We start from the raw sequence: 26,757 nt of genomic DNA on the forward strand, positions 1-26,757 counted from the left end.
CATGTCCATGGAACCTTCACTAGCAATAAATCCTGTGATTACAAAATTGTTGTGTAAAGTCCAATCTACTTCTAGTAACAATATACCATCTATAACCAGAGGGTTTCAAGAAGATCTAGAGGTTTTGACCTTTTTGAAAGATGAACACTGAATCCCAGAGCTTATACTCCCTCTCTCCAATTTATGTGGCATTGTTTGTATTTGGAGAATCAAACTACTTAATTTTGACGGTGACTTAGAATCTTTAAGCTTTTGAAAATAAAATTTACACATTTGGAAACTACATAAAAAGTAACTATAAGTCACAATAATTAACAATTCAAAATATTTAAAATGCATATGAAAAAATCGCGGTAAAAAAAAAAAACTTGGTTTGGCTCACGAAATCCGAACACTGTCACATAAATTGGGACGGAGGGAGTAGCATACTACGCATAGCTGCATGTATACAAACAACTATAAAAAATAAAATAAGATGTATGATAACTCCCCTAGAATCAATACTGTATACCGGAGGTTTGAGCATATATATAACAAGAGAATATTGAAAGCATCAATTTTGGACGTGGAAGGAAGTTATTTCCTAGAATTTCCTTATTTGCAAGAAAAAAGTTGGATTTTAATTAACAGCGGAACTGCAAAACATGATAGGAAACCACTGTTGCCTTACCTCAAAAAGCAAAATACCCAAATGGAAGAGAGAAGCATAATTAACAAATAAAGAGGTAAAAACAGAATTCAGGGATTAGGGATTTACTATCTGATTCTTCATCACTCCTTTGATCATTCGTTTGCCATTTAGCAGCTTTTCTCACTCTCCCTCTAAATGATACACCAGGTGCTGCAGAGTGTCTCTTTCGTTGAAGCTCTTTGACACTTTCCTCTATGCAAAAATTAGAAAGATAAGCAATATTGTGGGCATTAGACGAACCGAGGAAGATACACAAAGCCATTACAGAAACCAAGCACATACCAGGAAGTGGTTCAGGTTTTTCAGGCAACGGATAATTCTCTTCTACAAATTTAAGTAACAACTCACGAGGTCCAGAAACAAAATCATCAAGTTCAAGACCCTATCAAGATTTCAAGAAACAGAAGAAGATAGGTTAAAGAACACAATTTTCATATCTGACTTGCTCATCTTTTTTTTCCTCAAAAGGTAAGTTAAATTTCATTAAATAAGTACCAAGGAGGTACTAAAAGCATACAATCTACAGCATAGCTGTATCAATTACAATCTCAAAACTATGTGACTTGACAATCTACAGTATAGCTGTATCAATTACAATTTCAAAACTATGTGACTTGGCTTATTCTCCGAACCTGAATAAAAAAGTGTTTACAAAAATGTAAATACATGTAAATACAGAGAGAAGAAACATGACGCAAGCCATGTAACTTACATATTTTGAAACAGCTTCCTCTGTTCTTGCTTCTCCAGTGCTCTGAAGTCCTACGACTACACATTTACTTTCTGCTAGTGCTTCCTTTGCGATTCTAACTACTGCAGATACCTTAGCGGACATACACATGTGTCTAAAGAAGCGCTACATTTGAGAACAGGAAAAAGGAGGTAACTGAGACATATATCTCTTACAACGTAAAAGACATTGTTTTCATAAAGTAGCTTCTGAGTCATAAAAAAGGAGATCTAAACCTGATGATTAGCCCAGTAAAGTCTCCAGAGCTGATTAGAAGAGGGCTTATCATCACTGAGAAATGCACCAGCTGACAGCAATTCCACTCTAAGCTCGGCCCAGAACTCAGCTGCCTTTTTATACATGTCCTGAGAACATAACATAAACATAAAGGAAGATTTTCATTATGCTCGGGGATATGCACCAGAAAAGCAGCACATGCTCCTTTAAAACATTCGCGAAATCAAGAAACACTGAAGCTTAAAACAACAAATTACAATCACAATTCATGAAGAAAATGGCAGAATATTTGGCAATTCAAATTCTTCATATCTCCCAGCCCCTGAATAAGCTAAAGAAGAAAAAACATATTTCCCATTTAAAACATAGAACAAATAAATGAAGTATCAAAAACCAAATGCATATCTAGCTGACACATCAAGAAAAAGAAGAGACTGCATAGTGAAGATCAAGTACATTGTTGCTTTTCTCTTTCAAGGATCCATAAAGACCCTCCAAAATTATCCTATTAAGCAATACAAAGCAGTAAATGACTTCAGAATCAAGCCACATCGAATAAAGTAACTATGGCAGGGGGCATGCTCCAATAAAAGGAATACAAAGCTCTAATGCAGCTAGTTCTGACGCTATTCTGCCTCTGCAATAGGTAGGAAGACAGGGATTCAATTTCTCACACCTTGTAGCACCAGTGTGATTTCATTCTGAACTAGTGTGAGCAAGAAACCACATCTTACCAATCATCCCCCCCCCCCCCCGAAAAAACAAAAGAAAAGAAAAGCACACACCATACCTGCATCTTGGCCTCTAAAGGTACTTCAACAACTTCAAACTCTGCACCTTTGTAGCTAAGTGTACGACACACATACATACCCCTAAGACGTCAAGAGGTTAGATACTATTTACATAGACTGACTTGATAACTTAGACACAGATAGCCCACAAGAAACCTTGCTTTCATGTCCATGGCAACAAGTTCAAGTGCCCCGACTCCACCTTTCTCCATTGCACCTGTGATATCCAAAGAGAAAAAGAGGTGAAAACAGAATCAGCTTTAAAAGTTTAGACATCTACATTTTAAACCACCACACATACAAATAGGGCTTAAGAACAAAATCATAAAAGGCAGTCTCAATTCAATATTATTTCACCTAATTACAATTTAAAAGTCAAAAATATCTGTTTTGACCACTAACTACGTATCTTCTTGGACACTTTACTTTCTAACATTTGAGTTTGGTTGTGCTTTTTGTATATTTGATCATAAAAGTTTTAGTTAAAGGAATTAACTGAATGGATGTGTGAATCAATATAAAGTTTGTCAATTTAATAGATGTTAACCACAGAAGTCACTCTTATGTTGTGATAGTTCTACTTTCTTTTTTGGTTTCTTCTCGACCATGTTTACATTTATGTAGTATATTTTGCATCTTCAGTAACAGGAGTTGGACCCTTCCATACCTACTTAGTCGAAGTTAGAATTTTATCTGTTGATTGATACAGGTGAGAAATGAGAAACCACCCAACAAAATTACAAAGTCTATACACCGACTCACTAGTTAAAGGTGGTCATTAACATTTCAAGAAGATAACTGTTGCTATTCAAAATTTATATACAATGCAGGCTAAGCTGGAGAGACTATCCAATTTTCTGCCACATACGGATCTTTCAATTTACACCAAAAAGATAATTGTTGTAAACATGACACAACCACATATAGATCTTCCAAATTACACCAAAAAGCCAATTGTTGTATCTTAGACTAAGTAACTACAAAACATCAAAGCCTTCTATATTGAAAGTAGTCTAGGGATAGAAATTAAGTGTTTCCAACTTTCTAACTAAACTAGGTTTCATTCCTTCCCCGCAATGAACCTCTTGGATAATCAACCTCGTAATTTCTGCAGCTGTCCTAATCTTCTGTTTGAAGATTCTCCAATCCCTCTCTTGCCGTATGTGGTAAACACAACCTTCTAGAGTCATTCTATAGATCACAACACTTAATACTCTTTCCCTTAGCATGCCTTATTGCCCATGCAAGCTCCTGTTGCCATTGCATTGCTGCTCGATCAATTCCTTGCCATTGTAACATCTTCCTCCATATGATAGTAGAGAATACACACTCAAAGAGCAGGTGCTCAATGTCCTCATTGGCAACATAACATAAGGGACAGACCAACTCTTTTACAATCCCCCACTGTGCTAGTTGGTCTTTATATGTAACCTTTATAAAGTTCCACGTTAGGGCTCCTTATTGCAGACCAGTTTTCTCCACTCAACTTTTGGGAATTCACCTCTGAGAGTCACATTCAGTTTTTTAACATAGAAATTACTTCTGTTGCATATCACATTCCCTGGAGCCAGTTAATTACAAGATTCTTTTTTGCCTTCAAGCTCTTTTGTACCACCCATGAGGCCTGTTTTGCTTGTGCTTCTGATACCTGGCTACCTTTCACATAGAAGATGTGCACCCACCTAACCCATAATTTGTCCTTCTTACTCAGACTCAAAAATAGCTTACAAATTGCAGCGTTGTTCCAAGTCTGTATATCCATAAATTTAAGTCCACCAGTAGTTTTTGGGCAGCATAGCTTATCCCAAGCTATTAATGCTTTCTTGGACACTTAATATCCCAGTCCACAAAAATCTTCAACTTGTTTCAATCAACTGGACCACTTTCTTTGGTAATATAAACACCTGGGACCAGAATACTTGAACCGAGAGTAGAACAGTTTTAATCAATTGGACCCTTCTCGCATGAGATAGGTATTTAGCAGTCTAGGATTTGATTTTACCCAAGATTTTGTCAATCAAAGGCTGGTACTGAAGTACAGAAATCCTCTTTGTTCTAACAGGAACCACCAAGTATCTAATAAGCAACTCACCCTTAGTGAACCCCAAAGCTTGTATGAGAGCAATTTGATCATCTGGATTAACCCCTTCCCAAGGGTAAATAGAGTTTTTATCATCATTTGCAATTAGGCCAGAAGACTGAGAGAAGGTCTTGAAACATTTTAAGAGCATTTAAATTGACATGAGATCACCCCTGTAGAACAACAATAGATCATCTGCAAATCCAAACTGAATAAGCTGCAGCTTTGCACATTTAGAATGGAAGTTGAGATAAGGCTGCAGTCTTAAGGATTTCAATGGTCTGGTCAATTACTCCATAGCCAACACAAAAAGAAAATTGCATCAGAGGTCCCCCTGTCTTATAGCTTCCTTTGCTTGGAAAGGAGGAACATGTGCACCATTAATTAGGATTGAATATGACACAGAGGTCACTGAAGTCATAATCTAGTGGACAAAGGTTTCAGGGAAATTAAGACACACAAGAACCTGCTCTAAATAGCTTCACTCAATAGAATCATAGGCTTTCCTCAAATCTATATTTAACATACAACTAGGAGATACACTTTCTCCCGTACCCTTTAACCAACTTATAACTAAGAATGATATTGTCAGTGATAACCCTCCTATGTACAAAGAAAGACTAACTAATATCAAACAAAATATCCATCACAGGATGTAGTGTTATCAAAGGCTCATTTAAGGCGTGCTTAAGCCCTGAAGCTCAGAAAAGTTCAGGGAGGGTGCTTCGCCTCGCTTAAGTTGCACTTCAGCCTAAGGCAAGGCACTAATATCATGAATCAAGTGGCACTAAACAACAAATATGATCAGGAAATAGGTGTGACAGCTGTAAAGGAAAACGTTATGAATGAATTTGTTACTTTGTTCTTGAATTACATATATATTTTTGTTTTTTCCGTTCATTGCGCCTTTTCTTACTAAAGCCAACACTTTTAAGTGCGCTTTGCGCTTAAAGCCCAATAGACCTGAAGTGCAGTTTAGAGCTTTTCGCTTTTGACAACACTGGGCTGCAACATGTGGGGCTTCCTCCTCCATTTGTTTCATGGTTTAGTTCTCTTCTTATTCCTTCTACTTTCCTGCTTACGAGTTTACCTAATGTAGTACAACATGATATAGGTTTTAAGTCGTACATTCTGGAGGGTTTGGTACCTTGGGAATACGTGTAACAGTGGTGCAATTAATGGGCTTGTATAGGATACCTGTTGAGAAGAAATGAGTAACAATTTCAGTAGTTTCATCACCAATTACAGCCCAAGCCTTCTTGAAGAAATGTGCATTAAACCCATCACAACCAAGTGCCTTTAAATCATCAATACCCTTTAGAGCTTGATATGCTTCTTTCTTTGTAACAGGGGTAATTAGCAGCAACTCATTGTTCCCATTCTGATTCAGCATGTTCGTCATACTAGCAAAAGAATATGAGTCACTTTCCTTAATCCTTACCACTTTTCTAGCTTCCCATTAATTTCTTTTTCCGTCTCAAATAGGTCTCTGCTTTCTTTTTTGGATGTGCTATAGTTCTCTGCTTTCTTATTTGGTTTCTTGTCGAGTATGTTTATATTTTGTAGTATATTAAGCATCTTCAGCAAAGGGACTTGGTCCCTTCCATATCTACTTAGTTGAAGTGAGAATTTTATCTGTTGAAAAATCACCTAACAAAAGTGCAATGTCTATATACAGGCACACTGGTTAAAGGTGGTCGTTAACATTTCAAGAAGATGGTAAGTGCTGGCTATGCAAAAATTATGTACAATTTAGGCTAAGCCTGGAGTGATTATCCAATTTTTGCCACATACTGATCTTTCAATTTACACAAAAAAACTAATTGTTGTAAGCATGACACAATCACATATAGATCTTCCAATTTACACCACATATAGATCTTCCAATTTACACCAACACCTTATGAGAGCACTCAAGCTTTGCATGTTGTAAAGTCATTGATGCAAGGTGGATTCAAGTTGAAGTAGAAATCAATTGAAATTGAGAATTTAATGGAACTAGCAGCGCTACAGCAGCTGAAAATTATATGACATGCTGGAACAAGAAACAACAATCATTATAGGTATTAATTGATGATAGATGTTTTGAAGGAACAACTATACGTGTAAGCAAGTTTGGGGCCATCTGTCCAAATCTTTGCTGGATTTTTTTATGCTCTGTAAATATTACAATTGGTAAATAAATTCTTTCATTTACCCAAAAAAAATACTAGAGCACCAAGAAAGGTACTTTGGTGAGTGTTAGAGAAGAACGAAATTCATGTTAACTATATAAATCCCATAAAGGATATGTACGAAGGAGTTGTCATTAGTATAATAACAGTAGCATGATACAAAGGAATTTCTCATAATCGGGGGGTTACACTAGTGATCAAGATTGAACCACTACTTGTTTATCCTAGTTATGAATGAGCTAAGTAACGCAATATAGGATGAGGCTAAGTTGCTCGGACTCAGGTGCGGGTGTCAGATACGGGTGCGGATCTAGAGGTCAGATCCTTCATGATCTAAATTTACAGATTCGGTGGTACGGATACGGGTGCAGGGATTCGGCTAAAAATAATTCAATTATTTAAAAATAGAGTTATAAAAATATGTCTAAATTATGAGACATTATGTGGAAAACTTAAAAGGTATTCCGAGAAGGAGAAAATATTGAACAAGAGTAGAATTTTAGAAGGAGATAAAAGGAAAAGGACTGACATGAAATTTATATATACAAGGTATTCCATTTTCTTCCATATCACCCTAACTTTTGATTTGTTTTCAAAAATCATTGTATCTGTCCCAAATTTCTCCGTTGATTTTGGTCAAAGTACCCAAAATCGGTTGACCAGATCCGACACGGATCCCACACCCACGTCGTGTCGACACGGGGGCAGCACTGAAAGTGAAGAGTCCGAGCAACTTAGGGATGAGGCCGCATGATGTATGCAATTTGCATACGATATTGTGCTAATTAACGAAACTAACAAAGATTAAACCAAAAGTTTGAACTATGAAGAAGCACTCTAGAGAGTAACGGACTTAGGATAAAGGGTTGTAAGACCGAATATATGCACTAGAAGTTTAGTTAGTGTAAAGAATTAGGAGATTATTTAATACGGAAATAGCCCACTCCTTGTACAAATTGTAAACACTATTAAGACTCTAGCATGCGTGAGGGAACAATCAAGAAATTTATTCACCCAAATTTCTTCTTTCTCTTTTCTTTACATGGTATTAGAGCCAATATCAAATGAGTTGTTAATGATTTTATGTTGAATCCAATACATACTTTCTTCCTGCATCATTTATGATATAGCTCTTTTTACAAACATGCTTTTTCTTCTAGACATAACTCTTACGGCCTTATGACTTCTTACCTTCGATTTGATCATATTGAGTCTTAGGGTTGTTCTTTCTGTTGCCCATCTTTGGCATCTCCGACTCTTTGCCCTTGCCTTTGCGTAGATTGTTTCGGAAGTCCACTAAGGATTCAGCCTCCATTATAGCTTGATCAACGCCAGCCACTTTCCAACACTATAACTTCACATGCGCCCAGTTTTGCAACCATCCATGAAGTGGAACAAGTCATCGCCACTTAGGTTGGGAATTTGAAGCATAAGGGCGGTAAACTCCTTGATATAATCGTGAATTCTCCCTGTCTGATTCAGCTCTCCAAACTTGGGCCTTGCTTGTTGGGGAAGGTGCCAGTGCCTTTCTTGGCAACGAGATCTTGGTTAACATTGGCTTGAGTGTTACCAGTGTTGATTTCTTTCTCCTGTGTCATTCTCATAGAACGACCTTTGCTCTGATACCAAATTGTCACTTCCTTAATTCTAAACAAAGCGTACTTGTGGCACTTAACAAGTAGTTCACACTTGCAAGGTTAAGCCAGCCTTAAGATAGGTTGGTTGTGCAAAGGGGAAGCTGCATAGGCACAAGTGGCATGATGATGTGGCGGGTCATCAAAATGTGCTCCTTTTTTTAATCCTCATGTTCCATGTTTGTACTTTTGGGAAACTACAAAGCGCGTCTTTATGTCCCAGTTAAACAGACTTGTGTTTTCATGATATTCAGGCTTTAGCTACTTTAGCGGAGTCCACATAATTCAGATTTTAGCTATTTCTATGGAACATCAAATTATGCATATTTATATTTATGTTCTTTTTCTCCTCATGCATTCAGATGGAGGAAAAGCAAAGCTAAAAATTCTCCCCATGTATGCCTTGTCCAAAACCAGAATGGCGAGAAGCCAATACCTCCATTATTTTAGTTGAAAAATGGTTAAAATAAATGATACTAAAATATGGACACAAGCCTGGTGAAACACTAGATTAATAGCTCTCTCAACAAGTAATGAAGACGATACTCCTTTATCTCCTCCACAAAGAATTGCTGAAATTACAACAACATTTAGTAGGCGTTTGGCCATAGATTCCAAATATTTTTCACTTTATTTGGAATTTATGGTTGAAAATGGAGTTGTGTTTGGTTATACTTTTTGCAAAGGAGAGAAGAGAACACTTTATTTGAAATTTATGAAGATGGAGTTGGAAAACAGATTTGGAGCACTTTTCTAAATTTGGAATCTAACTTCAAGTTCTCAAGGTAGGGGTAAGGTCTGCGTACACACTACCCTCCCTAAACCCCACTAGTGGGATTACACTGAGTTTGTTGTTGTTGGAATCCAACTCCAAGTTGAATCTGGAAATTTTATAACCAAACACTGATTTTGAAATGAAGTGAAAAATTATTCCGGAAAAAAATGAATAATTCTCCTGGCCAAACGGCTCCTTAGTTTCAACTATGATATTCCCACTAGGAACATATCCAGCCAAGTGTAAACTTAGAGTAATTGTGGATGCAAATAAAGCAATCAATACTCTACCACAGCATAACACAACCACTGATATATCATCTTCAAGTTCCTACCTTTTTCTCTTGCATCTAGGGCCGCTATATGAATTAGTATATAAGCATTTAATACATTAGGATAAAACTTACTTTTAAAAGTCATTGAAAGTGAGATGACTCAGGTAGTTATAACCTCATGATCAATAAAATTTCACTAGGAACACAAGCACTTCCTTAGTGCTGGTTTAACTTTTCATGCTATATTATCTTTTGTTTACTGATCAACATTCAAAATAAAACAAGAACTATGCTAAGAAACTGTTAGTTTTAGCAATCAGAAGCCTGACCTAAAAAGTCACGGAAATTGAGAAAAGCAGTTCCAACTCCCCAAAGACCAAGGCGAACCATGTAGGCCATATTGCGAGGCTCAGAAGCACCAGTCGCTGAACAATAAACAACACGAGCTTGAGGAAGACGAGCCTGTAATACAAAATGCAATTAGCTTGTGAATGTCACTTACCAAGAAAACAAGACAAGCAAAACCAATTTTCTTGGTAGTAATAGTTGTTCATGTGCTACAGATATCAAGAGCAATAAGTATAACGACCCAAAATTGTCTGAGTCAAATAAACCCAACATAGCAACAAGTCTACTCAAAGATTATGCAAGCATATTAGAAATGACAAGCTTTTTTCTCCACTACCGTATTTTTTTTTTTACGAATGTGTTGTTTAAGTGTTCATCACTGTATAAAAGCACTCACCTTCAATATGCGGATGATACTCTAATTATGTGTGGTGCAGAGGAAAGTCAAGTAAAATATATTAGGATCATCCTTATCCTCTTTGAAGCTATTTATGGACTTCATATTAATTGGAGGAAAAGTCAGATTTATCCTGTTAATGAGGTGCCTAACATACAGATCCTGACAAACAAACATTCTGGGAGGGAAAGTTGGTTCTTTTCCTACTATCTATTTGGGGATGCCTTTGGGAGCAAAAAGCAAATCCAAAGAAATATGGAATGGAGTTCTGGAAAGATGTGAGAAAAAGTTATCCAAATGGAAAGCACAATACATTTCTTTGGGAGGTAGACTAGTTCTTATTAACTCTGTGTTAGGCGCTCTTCCAACCTACATGATGTCCCTATTCCCATTACCTGCAAGTGTAGAAAGAAGAATGGAAGTCATGAGAAGAAATTTCCTATGGCATAGAAATAAAGAGAAGAAAGGATTTCACTTGGTTAAATGGAAAAAGTTGACCATTAGTAAACAAGAAGGGGGTTTGGGAATCAGAAATCTGAGAAGGCAAAACAAATGTCTATTAATGAAGTGGTTGTGGAGGTTTACAAGGGAAAGCAAACACTATGGGGAAGGGTGATAAAAGCGAAGTATGAAAAAGAAGGCTTCTGGATGACTAGGGAGGTAAAGAATCCTTATGGAACCAGTTTATGGAGATCAATTAGGAACTTGTGACCAAGTCTTTCATCCAAACTGAATTTTAATGCGAGGGATGGAAGAAAAATATTATTCTGGGAGGATAACTGGCTGGGAATAGGATGCTTGAAAGTTTTATTCCCTGACATTTTTACATTGAATCAGCAACAAAGAGCTACAGTGAAGGATGTATGGGGGATTCAGGGATGGAACTTAACATTCAGAAGACTACTTCAAGATTGAGAACTACCTAGAATTGCAGAATTCTATAACACCTTGGATCAAGGCAGAGTATTGCAAGAGGGGGAAGACACTCTTTCATAGAAGAAGCACAGCAGTGGAAGTTATACAGTAAGTTCAGCCTACAAAGATTTGAATCAAGTGTCTCAAAACAGTTTATGGCCTTCGAAACACATATGGAAAGTTAAAATACCATACAAAGTGGCATGTTTTACTTGGTTGGTGGCTAAAGAAGCAGTACTTACTCGGAAAAGAGGATTGCCAATTTGTTCTAGATGCTATTTATGTGGACAAGATGCAGAGAGCCATCTATTTCTACATTGTAGAGTGACCAGACAGTTGTGGGAATTGTTCATCAACCTAAGGGGTATTAGGTGGACAATGCCAGGAAGAACCTTTGAACTTCTGGAAAGTTGGAATACAGGGGGGAAATTACTCTAACAAAGACAGATGGAAAATTGTCCCAGCAGCTATTTGGTGGACAGTATGGAAGGAGAGGAATGCAACATGCTTTGAAGATACAAGCAGTCCTACACAGAAGATTAAGATGAATTGTATTCTTCTTTTTAGTTATTGGTGTAAATTAGAATATATTGATGACCATGATTCAATCATATAAGTCTTAGGCTCCTTGTGAGAAGAACAAAGATGTTACGCTTTTGGTTTTTGCCTAAGTTCTCCATGATGTACATCTTGGCTACCAGCACAATTTTTGTGCTGATGATTTAATTAGTATAATAGATATGTTACCTTTTCAAAACAAAACCAAAAAAAGGCACAAATGGAGAAAAAAATAAAAATATGTATGTGTAGTCCAAGCCTAATAATTATAAGCATGAACAATAAATATATGGATAAAAAATTGATTTTTTAACAATAAAGTGACAATCAATTGTTTAGGTTTGCCTCTTCAGGATTACGCTCATTGGCAAGGATAAGTATATTTTAGAGCCTTGATGACAACACGGAAGCGCCCGCTTAGCGAAGCGCTCAACATGTTTTGAGCCTCGTTTTAGGGCTTAAGCGCGCTTTAAGACCGGCTTTGACAACACTGGATAAGACTTTTCTTTTTCTCAAACACCAATAATTAAAGATTTCTCTTTATTTGTTAGATTACTTGTGGTGACAATAGGTCCACATGTTGTCAACCATGTGAAAAAGTACACATTTCTCATAGCTCTAGAGATCACATGGAATAGAGGGAAAGGTCCTTGCCTCCCTCAGTAACAATTTACCATAAAATGAACTACGAACACTCCTTCCCTCAAACCATCCCACATCTAATATCTCTAACCGTGAGAGTGAGGGATTTTCTAGTCGCAACATCTAAGTACATTGTTATGCTCTTCGACCTCCCATCGTGGAAGTTTTTTCAAAAATTTAGGTTCCATATGATCTCACCTCCGAATTCCTTGTAAAATTTAACCACATCCATGATAAAAAGTATCGATAATAGCTTGAAAAACTTTAAGAATACCTCTCCACAATGTCTGCTAGCTAAATCTATCCATCTTACCATTACGCATATTAAACAAGAAATCTCAACGAGGAGTCCCCTCACAAAATTATGATGCATCTTCATGTTCTAGCGTGGCTAAAGCAATTGAACACCTAATGACGTACTTATCGCATAAAGGAATACATTCAGCAACATCATCTTGCAATTGTAAAGAATATGGAGTTTGGGCTGGGGTTATTTAGTAAATAAGAAACAAATGTTTGCATGGGAATGGATGTAGTTCCTTCATTAGACTCATTTGCATAAGGTGGGGTGTTTTCTTATATGTAAATAATTTTAATTAGCACCAAAATGGGAACAAACTACACATATAAGGAGTATAGGATCATGTTAACGCTATAAATCTAAACCATTAATTTTACCCTATCATCCACACAAGTATTAATATGCAAGTTCTAAGAGTCCGATGATACAATGATTTAGAGTTGGGGTAATGAATTTTCCATTACCTTATAAAAAAAATGTAATGAATTTCCGTTACTCCGGGCTTTTTTGTCCTCTGCTTATGTAATGTCTATGTCGATGGTGAGGTCCTACAAGATAGAATTTATCTCCATCTTTTTGAGTTCATTAATCTTTTAACCGAAAAACAATTGATAGACGAAACCAGAGATATTACAAAGGAAAAAAGGAACCAATAGGTAGAATGCCATGTATTTCGGAGAAATATGCTGAATGTATACCACATAGATACTTTGCTCAATTTCTTCTAGATTTCTTCAACTCCTTCCATTTACAAATGGATTACGAGTTTTTCTGATTCAAATTTTCTGCAGTACCATCTTGCCTTTCCTATGTATCAAATCTTTACTTATCAAGATATTATCCAATTAGAAACACACCTTCATGGGCGCCCTGAAACCTAAATAAAACGATGTGGAAAAGTAGATCTCCCTCCCTAGTAAACTCTGGTAATACGACTTAATAGTGAACAAGTCGCCCTTTTTTGTTGATAGGTAAACAAGTTGTCCTTATTCTCTCACCATCTCCATACAATGGATGCAGTATTCAGTGAGTTTTGTCCATATAGCACCACTTGGCTAAAAAGTTCACCCATCTTCTAATGTTGGATGTTCCTCCTAAATCTCGAACAATTAACTTCCCCACATGTGACTTACAAATCTGTTGAATTGTCATCTCTTTCTGACACGAGACTCCGTATAAGTTGGGAAAAGCTCTCTTTGACTCACTCTATCCACACTCTCAGGGCCAGCAAAAAAACTAATCATGCTTTCGTCCCCAACCCCGAAAAAAATGAGACCACTAAATTCTCTCCACCCCTTCATATGCTCCTCCACAAACCGCACCCAAACGGAATCATGATATTTGTACTCCTCCCACCATCCTTCTACAATTTCATATTTTTCTGCTAACACTCCCCTCCACTTAGCATTCTTCTTAAATTCAAACGACCAAATCCGCTTCCCTAATAGAGCTTTCTTGAAAATCCTAAGATCTTTCTCTCCAAGTCCTCCCCATTTCTTTGGAGACATGACTTCTTTCAAATTTACTAAATGAAACTTGTTTGTTCCATCTGTTGCATCCCATAAGAAGTTCCATTGAAGTCCTGTCGACCTATTGGTTACGATAACGGGGCCTGGAGAAGCGACAAACAGAGCAAGATCCTTTAGACAAAATACTTTCTTCCCTCCTTTCGAAAATTACCTCTTTTGTCATCCTGCTAGCTTCTTCTCAACTCTTTTAATCATCGACTTCCACACAGCAAGATCCTTGTTTGAGGTACCAAAGGTAGATCCATACAGATAGTAGGTAATGCACCTAGCTTACATTTCAGCACCTACGCAAGCTCGTTAATGGCATTCAGCCCGCCAATTGATATGATCTCACATTTTCTAAGGTTGATCTTGAGGTCTAGAATAGATGAGGGCATGCCTCAAGTATGACAGTTGGGAGCCATTTGCATCACAGAATACCACTCACCTACAAATAAAAGATGCGCGACTATGACGTTGCTATGCCCCATAAACGAGACAGAGAAACCCCATAAGAGACCTCTTGCAACAACATTGTTCATCTTGCTCAATGTCGCCATCACCAAAATAAATAGCATGGGAGATAACAGATCACCTTGGCTCAAGCCCCTCGAGCTACCAAAAAATACGCAGACTCTTATTCACCAAAATAGAGAATCTAGCAATAGATATGCAAAATTTGATTATCTCCTCCACTTATTCCCAACACCCATCTTGAACACAGTGAAATCCAAAAATTCCAAATTCACAAAGTAATAAGCTTTTCCAAGATCCAAGTACATAAAATCCCTGATTCTCCGTTCTTCTTTCTAGAGTCAACTACCTCATTTGACACAGAGTCAAATTCTCTGGAGAGGTTAATTTTTCTTATTTTGCTCTCTCTTCTTCTTCTTCTCCATCTTCCATCTGCTTCTGCTACATTCTCTTCTTTGATTTGTTTTCTTATTCTTCTCTCTAAAAATTTTGTCCTCTTGAAATTTTGCTCTCTTAATGAGTTCTAGTTCTCTACTTTTCTTCTTATTATTCAATCAGACATGCAGTTAGCTACCCTCAATTTTTTCTCTAGTTGTTCTTCAATATTGGAACTAAAATTACATGTAAATTAAACGTTGAGCTGAAATTACTTTCGGGACTAATTTCACTTTCTCTTCTTATTATTCGGTACATGCATGCTTATACATATATATAATAATGGTGGTGTTCGGGCACTTGCCCCACCTTGACTACTCTATAGAACACCTGCTATCTCACACTAGCATAGGTACAGGGTAACTCTTGCTTACCAAAGGTTCGATAGATGTAAAGAAATCATCTTATGTTTTTTGTCACTGTTGAGGTTTGAATCTCCAAGGTTTACATCCACTTCATTAACAACTAGGCCACACCTTTGGATGCATTGGCTGAAAATATAATTGGATAATCTTATTGGAATTCTAATTTGTAAAGGTCTAAATTCATGTATGTTAGGGAATTTTAATCCTATTATTTTAAAGTTGCGCATCGCTTCTTCTTTCTAGCTTAAAACACTAGGAAAAGACTGCATATTGGGATACAATATTATGCAATTCTTCATAATTGGAATATCATCTACACAATGTAATGAGCATCTCAGTGTCATCTCGCATATTTTCTTGCTAGGGAGATTTGGTGGGAGATCATTTACCATGTTATTGAATCAAAAATCACTCCTCCTGGAATGAGTTTTGAGTTTGTTAGTGCCAAGATTTGGGGCTCTAGTAGAGCACTGCGATATTTGCAGTTGTGAATTGCACAAGGCCTGAATCCAAAGAATTCTCCAAGCAATTGAGTATGCCCCCGGTCACCATGTGAGACAGAGTAACAAATTGTCTCTTCTTGCAGGTGCAAGATAGCAGGATTTTCTTTCTCGAGCGCCTTAACTATTCTTCAAAGAGACTGGAAAAACTTTCTTTCAGCATAGCTCTATGTCACATTATCCCTATTTCTTGTCCTTCTATATTATCACTAGTGAAATCTTTTCATTCCTCCAAAAAGAAATTTCCTTACAAGAAAGGGGAAAAAGAAAGAGGAAACCCAGACAGCAGGAAGAGATCTTAACTTGCTTTTCTTTCTACCACAATATATATTTTTGGGAACTCAATGTTTCAATGACTCAATTTGGATGGAACCACATTTTCACCGAAATTCAATGACTCAATTTGAAAAACAAACCTGGATTTCAAGTACAGCTTCACCAGTTCGTGTTGGCTGTCCCCCAGCTTCAGGGACCAAATTTTTTGCCTTGTGACACTACAAATAAATAGTAAAACCATAGCTAAGTGAGACAAGTTGGATGTCTCTTTCTCGCAAAAATTTGGACTATGACAAAGATCCATACATGGATACAATTTTTGCTGCAAACCATATTGAAATTAGTCCAAAATTATACCTCATCAAATATGACGAGACCGTCAAATTCTGGCCCACACCATTGTACAAGCTGCTGCAAACGGGTCCGACCTTTCTCTGAAGATGCTATGAGACTGCTGTATGTTGAAAAAACAACCCCCTCCCTGATGCCAACAGACTTTGAGTCAAGCTTAGAATAAGGTAGCTTGTTCAAAGCATGCACTACAAGAGAAAGTTATAGATATTTAAGTTACAAAATCCATTCAGTCATTAACCATTTGGAATCGGAAACGGCCAAAGGAAAGAATGCATAAGGAACCATACATTGTTTCACCATATCATACGTTACAGTTGATAAATCAGAAAAATCGTAGGTAGATCCACAAACAAAAGCAACTCATTGTATGTGATAGGTACAAATCCACCTCAGAAAACAGTAGAATGTGGTCCATATGCATCGTCAATTGACCCAAAATAGCTATGTTTTAGCCCTTACTACAAATAGCCCAAGAATAAGATCAAAAGATACATCTTTGTCAACATTTCCTTTTCTTAGATTTCTAATAGAGTAGTTCACACCTCATTCCGGCTGCCTCAATCCAGGTTTCCAGAGTTATCAGTTAATTTTGCAGTCCCCAAAAACAAAAATAAAGAAAGAAAGGTGCTTTTAAGTTTATACTCCTTTGAGTTGGAGACTTTTAAAAGTACATAAAAGCATCTCTTTAAAGGTAAGCATCAAAGAACACTTTGAGACGTCCATTATCAGTAAACTACACATTAGCACATATTGACATAAACAAACAGAGAAGGAACGAGCTAGATCACATGCAGCATTTAACCTGAGACCATATTTAGGACTCTCAAATAACTACCTGCTACACACATAGCACCCACATCATCCATGTCTCTTCTTGCATCAAATTTCAGATCTGAACCAACAGAGATCCACCTAGGGAAAAGCATTATGAAAAATGGAAACTATTACATTTAATTTTAGAAACTAAAATGCATATGATCATAAACTAAGAAAAACAGATCCTTTAGAAGTATATGGAGCACAGCCATCATTTTAGCGACAAGGAGACGACCATTTAATGAATGTAACAATAACAACAATAACAAACCCAGTGTAATTCCACAAGTCGGGTATGGGGAGGGTAGTATGTACGCAACCTCCTTGCCATACAAAGGTAGAGAGTTTGTTTCCGATAGACCCTCGGCTCAAGCAAAGCACAGTCAAAGCAGTTTTAAAAAGAAATATAGTAGTGGAAAGCCATGAAAGAGAAGCAGTATCAACAGCAAGATAAGAAGATAACAGATGCACAAGAAACAACATGTAGTAATAGAAATCTAAGGGTAAAAAAATACGAGAATAATACTAAAGCTACTGGTATGGCAAAGAGAAATGCTCGACTACCTACTAGTCTTCTACCCTAATTCTCGCCCTCCACACCTTTCTATCAAGGGTCATGTCCTCGCTAAGCTGGAGTTGTGTCACGTCCTGCCTAACCACCTCTCCCACTTTTTAGGCCTACCTCTATCTTCTCGAACCCAACAAGGCCAACCTCCCATACCTCTTTACGATAAAAAATAAATAAAAGCATTTTAACAAAACAGAAAAAAATTATTTGTTACAAATAGTTAAGGTGTAGTCCGCTTTCGGGTCAATATAGTTGAAAGCACCGAACGAAATTTGCACGCGAAAAATCTATAGTAGCAAAATCAATTCAGACAACAGCTTTTTTGTCAATAGACAGTGCATAAAACAAATATTGAATATTTGGTACCTCCATCATATGCCATCTTTTTAGGTCCCACCACTAGTTGAGTGTGCATTTGTTTTTTCGAGAAATACTAGTTGAGTGTGCATTGAAAATGCTTTTGGTACACTCGTTGAAAGAACGGTAGAACATTAAAACAATCAGTATATTTAAATTTTAAATCAAATTTGTTAGATAATTTATGTATTTATTAGTATGTTTAGTCCCACATTGGAATAGAAGTAGTATGTATTTCTAGAGTGTAAATATAAAGAGGCTCCTTGTATTATAATAAATGAAGATCAAAAATATATTTTTTCTCTCGTGCTTCCTCACATGGTATCAGAGCGGAAGTGAGAAAATTATCGATGTGCGTCATTCCAGTGACATCGGAAAGAAAGACATGTCGCCGTGCAATTTTTCCGGCAATTTAAGGCTGTCCAATTAAGAAAAATCATTATTTGTCAGTGTTGTGCAAATACCAACACCACCACGAGGTAGATAAGCCTCCAGCGACCAACCAATAAAAATATCTCCAGCAGAAACCTCCTCACGCGCCCACACGCGCACCTGAAGAAAATTCTCCGACGAGATTCTTTCACGTGACGGTGCGTGAGACACCTATCGGCCATTTTTCGGCGACGACTCTTCAGGAAAGTTGGCTCGCAAGACAATTCCGAGCTTACCCATCCAGGTTACAACAAATTCCGATGACCTTTTTATTTTCCGGCAACTATCTCCATTTTCCGACACGTGAGCCACTTTCCGGCCAGATTCCGACAAGATTCCTTGAAGACAACTTGCTCGTGAGGTGATTCTGAGCCAACCCACCAGATCCCATCACATTCCGATGAACTTTTCAAATCCCGATGATATTTTTCCTCAAATTCCGGCGAGAGCAGTGGTTTTTGGCGAAACAATGGTCTAGTCACTTTTGACCAACATACTACTAGTTTAGTGACTGGAACAGTATCTGTGATCATTATAACATTTGGTTACGCTTCTAATTGCCTATTTTGAGGTTATCTCAGCATTGTTGATATTCTTCATCAGATATTTGGTTGTTTGATTGACCTCTCTTAAATCCATTATAATGTCACTCAGATTGGATGCTCTTGGCTCAAATCCCGTTGGGTCCTATACTTCAAATATACAGATGATTTCTTTACCAAATTATATTGAGTTCCTTCAGTACAAAGTACGTAAGCAGACATCTTCTGAGATAGCTTCTATTGTTCAAATAGGTAGCGTGACTTGTGTCTCTCAATCTTCTTCTTCTGACTCTTGGGCCATTAATTCAGATGCATCTGATCACATTTCTAGTAACAAATCTCTTTTCACTACTATTTCATATTCTCAATCTCTTCCAACAGTCACAATGGCCAACGGGTCTCAAACCATGGCAACTGGAATAGGTCAAGCAAGTCCACTTCCTTCCTTACCTTTGGATTCAGTTCTTTATGTTCCGAAAGTACTTTTAACCACATAGCCCTTAGTCACTTAGCCAAATCACTTAAATGCGCTGTTTTATTTCTTGATGACCTTGTTTTATACAGGAACGCAGTATGGGGGGCAAATCATTGGTACAGGGGCGTGAACCAAATGGAATTTATTACGTTATCATAGCTAAATCATATGGACCCACATTTTGTCTTCCTTCAACAACTTGTTCTGTTACTGATTCAGCAGATTTATTACATTAACGGTTGGAACATCCCAGTTTATCAAAACTTCAAAAAATGGTACCTGGTTTATCTTACTTGTCCACTCTAGAGTGTGAGTCATGTCAACTCCGTAAGCATACTCGCTCCCATTTCCCCTGGCGTCCTGATAATCGCGCAGATACTTTAGACCACTCAAATGTTTGGGGTCCTAGTCGGGTATGTTATACCTTGGGATTCTGCTACTTTGTCAGTTTCATTAATGATTATTCAGGGTGCAGTTGGATATTCTTGATGAAAAATCGATCTAAGTTGTTTTCTGTTTTCCAGACCTTCCACGTTGAAATTCAAAATGAATTTGGGGTTCTATCCGCACATTTCGTAGTGATAATGCACTAGAGTATTTGTCTTCCCCATTTCAGCCGTTTATGAACTCTCATGGGATCATTTATCAAACATCTTGCCCATACACATCTCAATAAAATGGGGTAGCCCTTTGGAAAAAATGCTCTCTATTGGGAAATGTGCCAAATCTTCTCCTCTCTCATCTCCGATCTCCCAGGTCCCCAACTTTCCCGATGAAGCTCTCTTCTCAGCTTAGTGATAGATTGGAGAATATTTTTTATCTCAGAGGACAAGTCCTTCGAGTTAAGAGATATTAGCGAGGATTATGATAAATGGTTTATTTTCTATGAACGCAGCAGAAGATTTACAAGCAGCATCAAAATCGATGAAAGTAACTTGCGATGGGTTTGCAAAGCTTTGAAAGAAGCAACGCTTAGCACTGGGAATAGATGCAGAAGATGGTGCAGAAGGATACAAGTCTACATTCAAAGTAATTCAAAATTTCAACATCTACGAGAGGTTCTTGCGAATCGAAACCATTCTAGGGGGAAGAAAATCTGCAATAATAATCCCTAAAAATGACTACAACAGGGGATGGGGGGACATTGCAGATAAAATTTTAAGATCTCTGGGGAAGGCTTCAAATCCAAGGTTCCAGCTTGCGACAGATCAGTCCAGGCCATACATGGAAGCTGCGAAGATCACGCAATGGCCAACCACCCAGGAAACAAAAGGTCCAGCAGATGGGGTGTCTGAGAATGAACAGTTTCTCTCGAAATGTCTTGTCGGATGTTTCAATGATGCCTTCGGTAAGAGTCCAAACCCAGTAGTGATCCAAGAATGGTTTGTGAAGAGATGGAAGGTTACTGCTGGCCTTAAAATCACCTTTAATGAATCACAATCAGTTCATGTTCGACTTTCCATCAAGACAAAAAGCTATCAGAATCAAGGCAGGAGAATGGTTCTGGAATGGCAGAAGATTATCCTTGGACTGGTGGTCCCCGATGACCGGCGTGCAGCCGGAGAATACAGTTTAAGAACATAGATGGATCAAGGCCTTTGGTATTCCTCTACATGCATGGTCGGAAAGTACTTTTAAGACCATCGGAGGAAAATGTGGTGGATTTGTGGGCATAGACGAGGATACAAAGCACAAAGTTCATCTTTTTTGGGCTCGTATTTGCGTGAGGAATCAGGATAAACTTCCGGCGAAGGTAGATCTATCTTTGGGAGATTGGAACTTTGAAGTTTTAATTCTAGATGATATTCACGTCAAGCCTAGTCCAACCGGAAAAAGTGACTCCGGCGAGTTGTTGGGAAAAGGATATGACGGAGCAGGTACATCGAGCCACGCTCCTACCAACCCTAGTACGCACGTGGGCATGCAGCAAAACAGCTTTACTTCAAAAATTAAAGCACATGTTAAACCCTTGGTTATTACACGCAAGGCAAATCTTAAATCTGGCCCACAAATTTTGGGCCAAAACTTGGGCCAAAATATGGACAGGAGTTATTATAAGACAGGCCCAAAGAGGAAAACCCTAGTGAAGGAGGCCAAGCTTTTAAAGGAGAAGCAGATCTGGCGGGTAGTTGGGCTGAAACCCAGCCCAATCACTAATAATTTTGATAAATTACCGGTTGAGCCCTGCACTAACTCAATCGATATTTTACAAATTCCAAAACCTAATCACCTCTGGTTGCTTTCCCAGAACAAGGCACAGGGACCTGCTCTACAGATGTTGATGACGAAGAAGATCCAAAAGAAATTTCTCCTCAATTGCATCGTCAGCCATCGCCACACAAGGAGCTAGCTTTGATGAGTTACTCAAATTCAGATTTTTCCTCTCAATCAATTTCTACAGCTCTTCCATTAACATGGTATGAAAGAGAAACGAGCATGCAGAGGATAGACAGACCAACAGTGGTTGAAACTTCGAAATGGACTAAGATTACAATGGGTAAGGCATGCAAAGAATTTGGGATCAATGCACAGGGGTTCGAGCATAAATTGTTGGGCCTAATTCTAAGGATGGAACAGATAAGGCAATCTCAGCTACAACAACAAAAGTCACCATCCAAGTTGGGGAAGGAGGGTAAATGCAAAGGGGAAGGGGAAAGAATGAGACTAATATGTGGGTTGAATTACGATCGAAAGAAACAACAGTTAAAAGGGGTTAAGGGCAGGCATTACCGCTTTGTTTCCGGATGAAATTAAAAATTCTAAGCTGGAATGTGCAGGTGCGAATGACAGTAGGAAAAGAAGTACTATTAAGTCTCTGGTTCGTAAATGGAAGGTTGATGTCATGTGTTTACAAGAAACCAAAATTGCAAATTGGCCAACATGTGAAGTTTACAAATTATGGGGAAATAGATGGGCTGAGTGGGCTGAGTGGAAAGCAAGCGTTAACAGGGGTGGGATTATAGTGGTATGAGATAGAAGACAATGGAATAACATTGAGAATATGCAAGGTCCCTTCTCCATCTCTTGCATTTTAGAGAGTACTCAGGAGGAGTTCAGATGGTGCTTTACAGGTATATATGGGCCTCATACCAACCTAGAACGGGAGGTCATGTGGCATGAAATTACAGGTGCAAGGGGTCTATGGGAGGGTCACTGGGTGCTTGGAGGGGGGATTTCAACGTTTGCATATTTGAAAGGGAAAGACTCAATTGCACAAGGAGATCCAGGGCTATGAGAGTATTCTCTGAAACCATACAGGACTTGTGTTTAATAGATTTGCCACTTCAAGGAGCTTGTTACACTTGGACCAGAGGAGAGAACTGTATTCAAGCTTCGAGAATTGATAGGTTCCTCATCTCCCCTGAATGAAATGAATCCTTTAAAGCAGTGAAGCAACAAATACTTCCTAGAGTGATCTCTGATCACAAACCTATCATGCTGGAAAGTGGTGATTGGGATGCCAGCCCGTCATATTTCAAATTTGAAAATATGTGGTTGCAATCAGAAGGGTTTATGGAGAAATTGAAAGGGTGGTGGCAAAGATATTCTTTCACAGGTAGTGCAGATTTCATAATCATGCAGAAGCTGAAAACCTTAAAGAAAGATATTACTACCTGGAACAAGGAAGAGTTTGGGAAATTGGACACCAAAAGGACTAGAGCTTTGACCGAGCTCCTAGTACTTGAACAGGAACAGGAGAGGAGGAATCTCACACAACAGGAGATCACTCACATGATGACTTTGAAAACAGAATTGCAGCAACTAGCAAGAGCAGAAGAGGTCCCTCGGAGGCAAAAATCAAGGTGTTTTTGGCTTAAAGATGGGAATAGGAATACCAAGTACTTCCAAAAGATTGCAAATTCCAATAGGAGGTACAATAGTATTGACAGACTTCAGGTGGGAGAAGAAATTATTGAGGACAAAGAGCAGATTAAAAAGGAGATACTAGATTTCTATGAGGGGCTTTACACTGAGCACGAGGACCGGAGACCTACTGTCACCTTTGAAGGCATGGCCAGTATCACAGAAGAAGAAAGTCTCAATCTAGAGGCAATCTTTAAGGAGGAAGAAGTTCTAGCAGCTATACAGTCATGTTCTCCCGACAAGGCACCTGACGCTGATGGATACACAATGGCATTTTATCACAAATCATGGGATTTTATTAAGGCAAACATCATGGGAGCACTAAACCATTATCATGATCATTGTTGGATGGTGAGGTCATGCAATGCTTCCTTTATTGCTTTGATCCCTAAGAAAAAAGGAGCCATGGAACTCAAAGACTACAGACCAATTAGCCTCATTGGAAGTATCTATAAAATTACAGCAAAAATTCTAGCAGAAAGGCTCAAGTCAGTGATGGAGAAGCTGGTCTCAAATCAGCAAAATGCATTTATAAAGAATAGGCAAATCACGGATGCCTCTTTGATTGCTAATGAAGTACTGGACTGGCAACTAAAGAGGGGAGGATCATGCATTCTATGTAAGTTGGACATAGAGAAAGCCTTTGATCAATTAAATTGGGTTTATCTTATCTCAATACTCAGACATATGGGGTTTGGCAGCAGGTGGATCAAGTGGATCAAATTTAATATCTCCACAGTCAAGTATTCGGTCCTAGCCAACAAAAGCCCAGTTGGTTTCTTCTCACCACAAAGAGGTTTGAGGCAGGGAGATCCCCTCTCTCCCTTCCTATTCATACTTGCTATGGAAGGGTTAAGCAAAATGTTAGACACGGCCAAACGACTACAATGGATAGAAGGATTTGATGTGGGAGTTCAGAGCAATATCAACATCTCTCATTTGCTATATGCTGATGACACTGATATTCTGTGGTGCGGACAGAGATCAGGTGCTTCATCTAAATCTAACTCTTATTCTTTTTGAAGCACTTTCAGATTTACATATCAATATGCTCAAGAGTGTGATCTATCCTGTCAATGAAGTACAGAAATTGGAGGAGCTAGCAGGAATTCTGGGTTGTAATATTGGCACACTTCCTACCACGTACCTGGGCCTACCATAGGGAACAAAGCACAACTCTTCAACAATATGGAACGGGGTCATTGAGAAATTTGAGAGAAGATTAGCCTCCTGGCATATGCAATACCTTTCTATGGGTGGTAGACTCACACTAATCAATAGTGTCCTAGACAGCATCCCCACATACTGCATGTCACTACATCATATGCCCAGCAAAGTGTTAAAATCAATTGGACAGGATAAGGAGAAATTTCCTTTGGGAATGGAATAGCACTGAGCATAAGTTTCACTTGGTGAAGTGGAAAAAGGTCATCCTCCCAAAACACCAAGGAGGGTTGGGAATCAAGGACCTGGCAATTCACAACAAATGCCTACTGATGAAGTGGCTTTGGAGGTACACACAAGGGGAGCAACCTTTGTGAAGATGGTGGTCAATGCTAAGCATGGAACTCAAGGCAATTGGTGCACTAAACTCACAAGAGCACCCCATGGGGTGGGAGTGTGGAAGTGCATACGCAAATTGTGGGAGGAATTCTCTGAACACTACCACCTTACAATTGGGAATGGGCAACAAATCAAATTTTGGAAGGATAAATGGTTTGGGAATTCAACCCTAAGGATTGACTATCCTAACCTGTTCGAGATTGCAAGTGATCCCGACTCTACAATCATTCAAAATAAAGATGGCCCAATTTGGAATGTTACTCTAAGAAGGAATTTGCAGGACTGTGAGGTTTCTGATTATGTTCGACTGCTAGAGGCACTACATGGTGTCACACTAAATGAGCACATCACAGATAAGTTCAGATGGGGAGGAGCAAGTGATGGTAGGTATTCTGTGAAGGCAGGGTACAGGCTAATAATGGCAAGAAATGGAATTACCGATCTTTGGCCATGGAAATTAATATGGAGAACCAGACTACCACCCAAGGTCATCTACTTCAGCTGGACTGCATTTTATGAGGCATGTTTGACTCAGGAGAACCTTGTTAAAAGGAACTTCCAGTTAGTTAATAGATGCTACATGTGTCAAAGGGATGCAGAAACTAACCACCACCTATTTCTACATTGTAGAGTTGCAGCAGATATTTAGAGCATGTTTTGCTCTATTTTTGGTATTAGCTGGGTTATGCGTCACAACATAAAGGAGGCATTTCAGAGTTGGGGCAGCTGGAAAGTTGATAAGACCATCAAGAATATCTGGAAAATGGAACCTACTTGTATTTGTTGGAGCATATGGAATGAAAGAAATAGAAGATGCTTTGATGGACTTTCAACTCCTAACCAGACCCTAAAAGCTAAATGCCTTTTTTTTTATTTAGCTGCCCAAATGTTTCCCCTGTAGATTCCCCCGAAACATTTGTGAACTTTGTTAGCTCTTTGTATCTAAGTTAGCATATATGTAGTAAGCTAACAGGTGGTCTTTTTTTGCTTTTTAAAGCTTCTATGCTTCTGCTTCTTGTAATATTTTGCATCTTCTTGATGACATCAATGAAGCCAATTATTTCTATCAAAAAATAAAAGGGGGTAGCTGAAAGAAAGAATAGGCATCTTATTGAAATTGCTCGTGCTCTACTCATACAATCTCATGTTCCGTACGGTTTTTGGGGGATGCAGCTCTCGCATCTTGCTATCTTACTAATCGTATGCCATCCCTAGGTTCAGTGCTATGTCATCCTAGTTGGCGACAGGCTATGATCGAAGAGATGTTTGCTTTACATGCAGTGGTACGTGGAAGCTTGTTTCTCCCTTTGATAAACAGTCCATTTCAGGTTATTGCATTTTAATTGGAGGCAATCTAATATCCTGGAAAAGTAACAAGCAAGATGTGGTGGCTAGGCCAAGCGCATAGGCAAAATATCGGGCTATGGCATTGGCTACTTGCGAGCTTATATAGCTAAGGCAACTTCTATAGGAGTTAAAGATTGGAGTGGACGAGCTGATGAAATTGATTTGTGATAATCAAGCCGCATTACATATCGCGTTGAATCTTGTATTTCATGAATTAGTGAAGCATATTGAAGTAGAGTGTAACTTCATTTGATAAAAGATTGAGTTTGGGTGCATTGCTATGAGTTTTCTCAACTCAAAAGACCAACTAGCAGATGTCCTCACAAAATCACAA

General features: G+C 38.3%; 1 protein-coding gene across 2 annotated transcripts in view; it reads right to left on the reverse strand.

Annotated features, from left to right (window-relative positions):
- The window catches only part of LOC107779691 (protein FORGETTER 1), a 53,470-nt gene that overhangs the window by 18,473 nt on the left and 8,240 nt on the right, over positions 1 to 26,757 (reverse strand). For both annotated transcript variants that reach the window (XM_075227007.1, XM_075227006.1), the window contains exons 5-14: positions 17,295 to 17,371; positions 16,463 to 16,644; positions 16,246 to 16,323; positions 9,716 to 9,848; positions 2,606 to 2,666; positions 2,449 to 2,530; positions 1,658 to 1,786; positions 1,404 to 1,547; positions 974 to 1,073; positions 758 to 883 (exon numbers count right to left, since the gene is read on the reverse strand). In XM_075227007.1, coding sequence (XP_075083108.1) covers positions 758 to 883; positions 974 to 1,073; positions 1,404 to 1,547; positions 1,658 to 1,786; positions 2,449 to 2,530; positions 2,606 to 2,666; positions 9,716 to 9,848; positions 16,246 to 16,323; positions 16,463 to 16,644; positions 17,295 to 17,371 — 1,112 coding nt within the window. The remainder of the gene's footprint in view (positions 1 to 757; positions 884 to 973; positions 1,074 to 1,403; positions 1,548 to 1,657; positions 1,787 to 2,448; positions 2,531 to 2,605; positions 2,667 to 9,715; positions 9,849 to 16,245; positions 16,324 to 16,462; positions 16,645 to 17,294; positions 17,372 to 26,757) is intronic.

Source organism: Nicotiana tabacum, chromosome 12 (assembly GCF_000715075.1).
Source record: "Nicotiana tabacum cultivar K326 chromosome 12, ASM71507v2, whole genome shotgun sequence".
Classification (NCBI taxonomy): Eukaryota; Viridiplantae; Streptophyta; class Magnoliopsida; order Solanales; family Solanaceae; genus Nicotiana; species Nicotiana tabacum.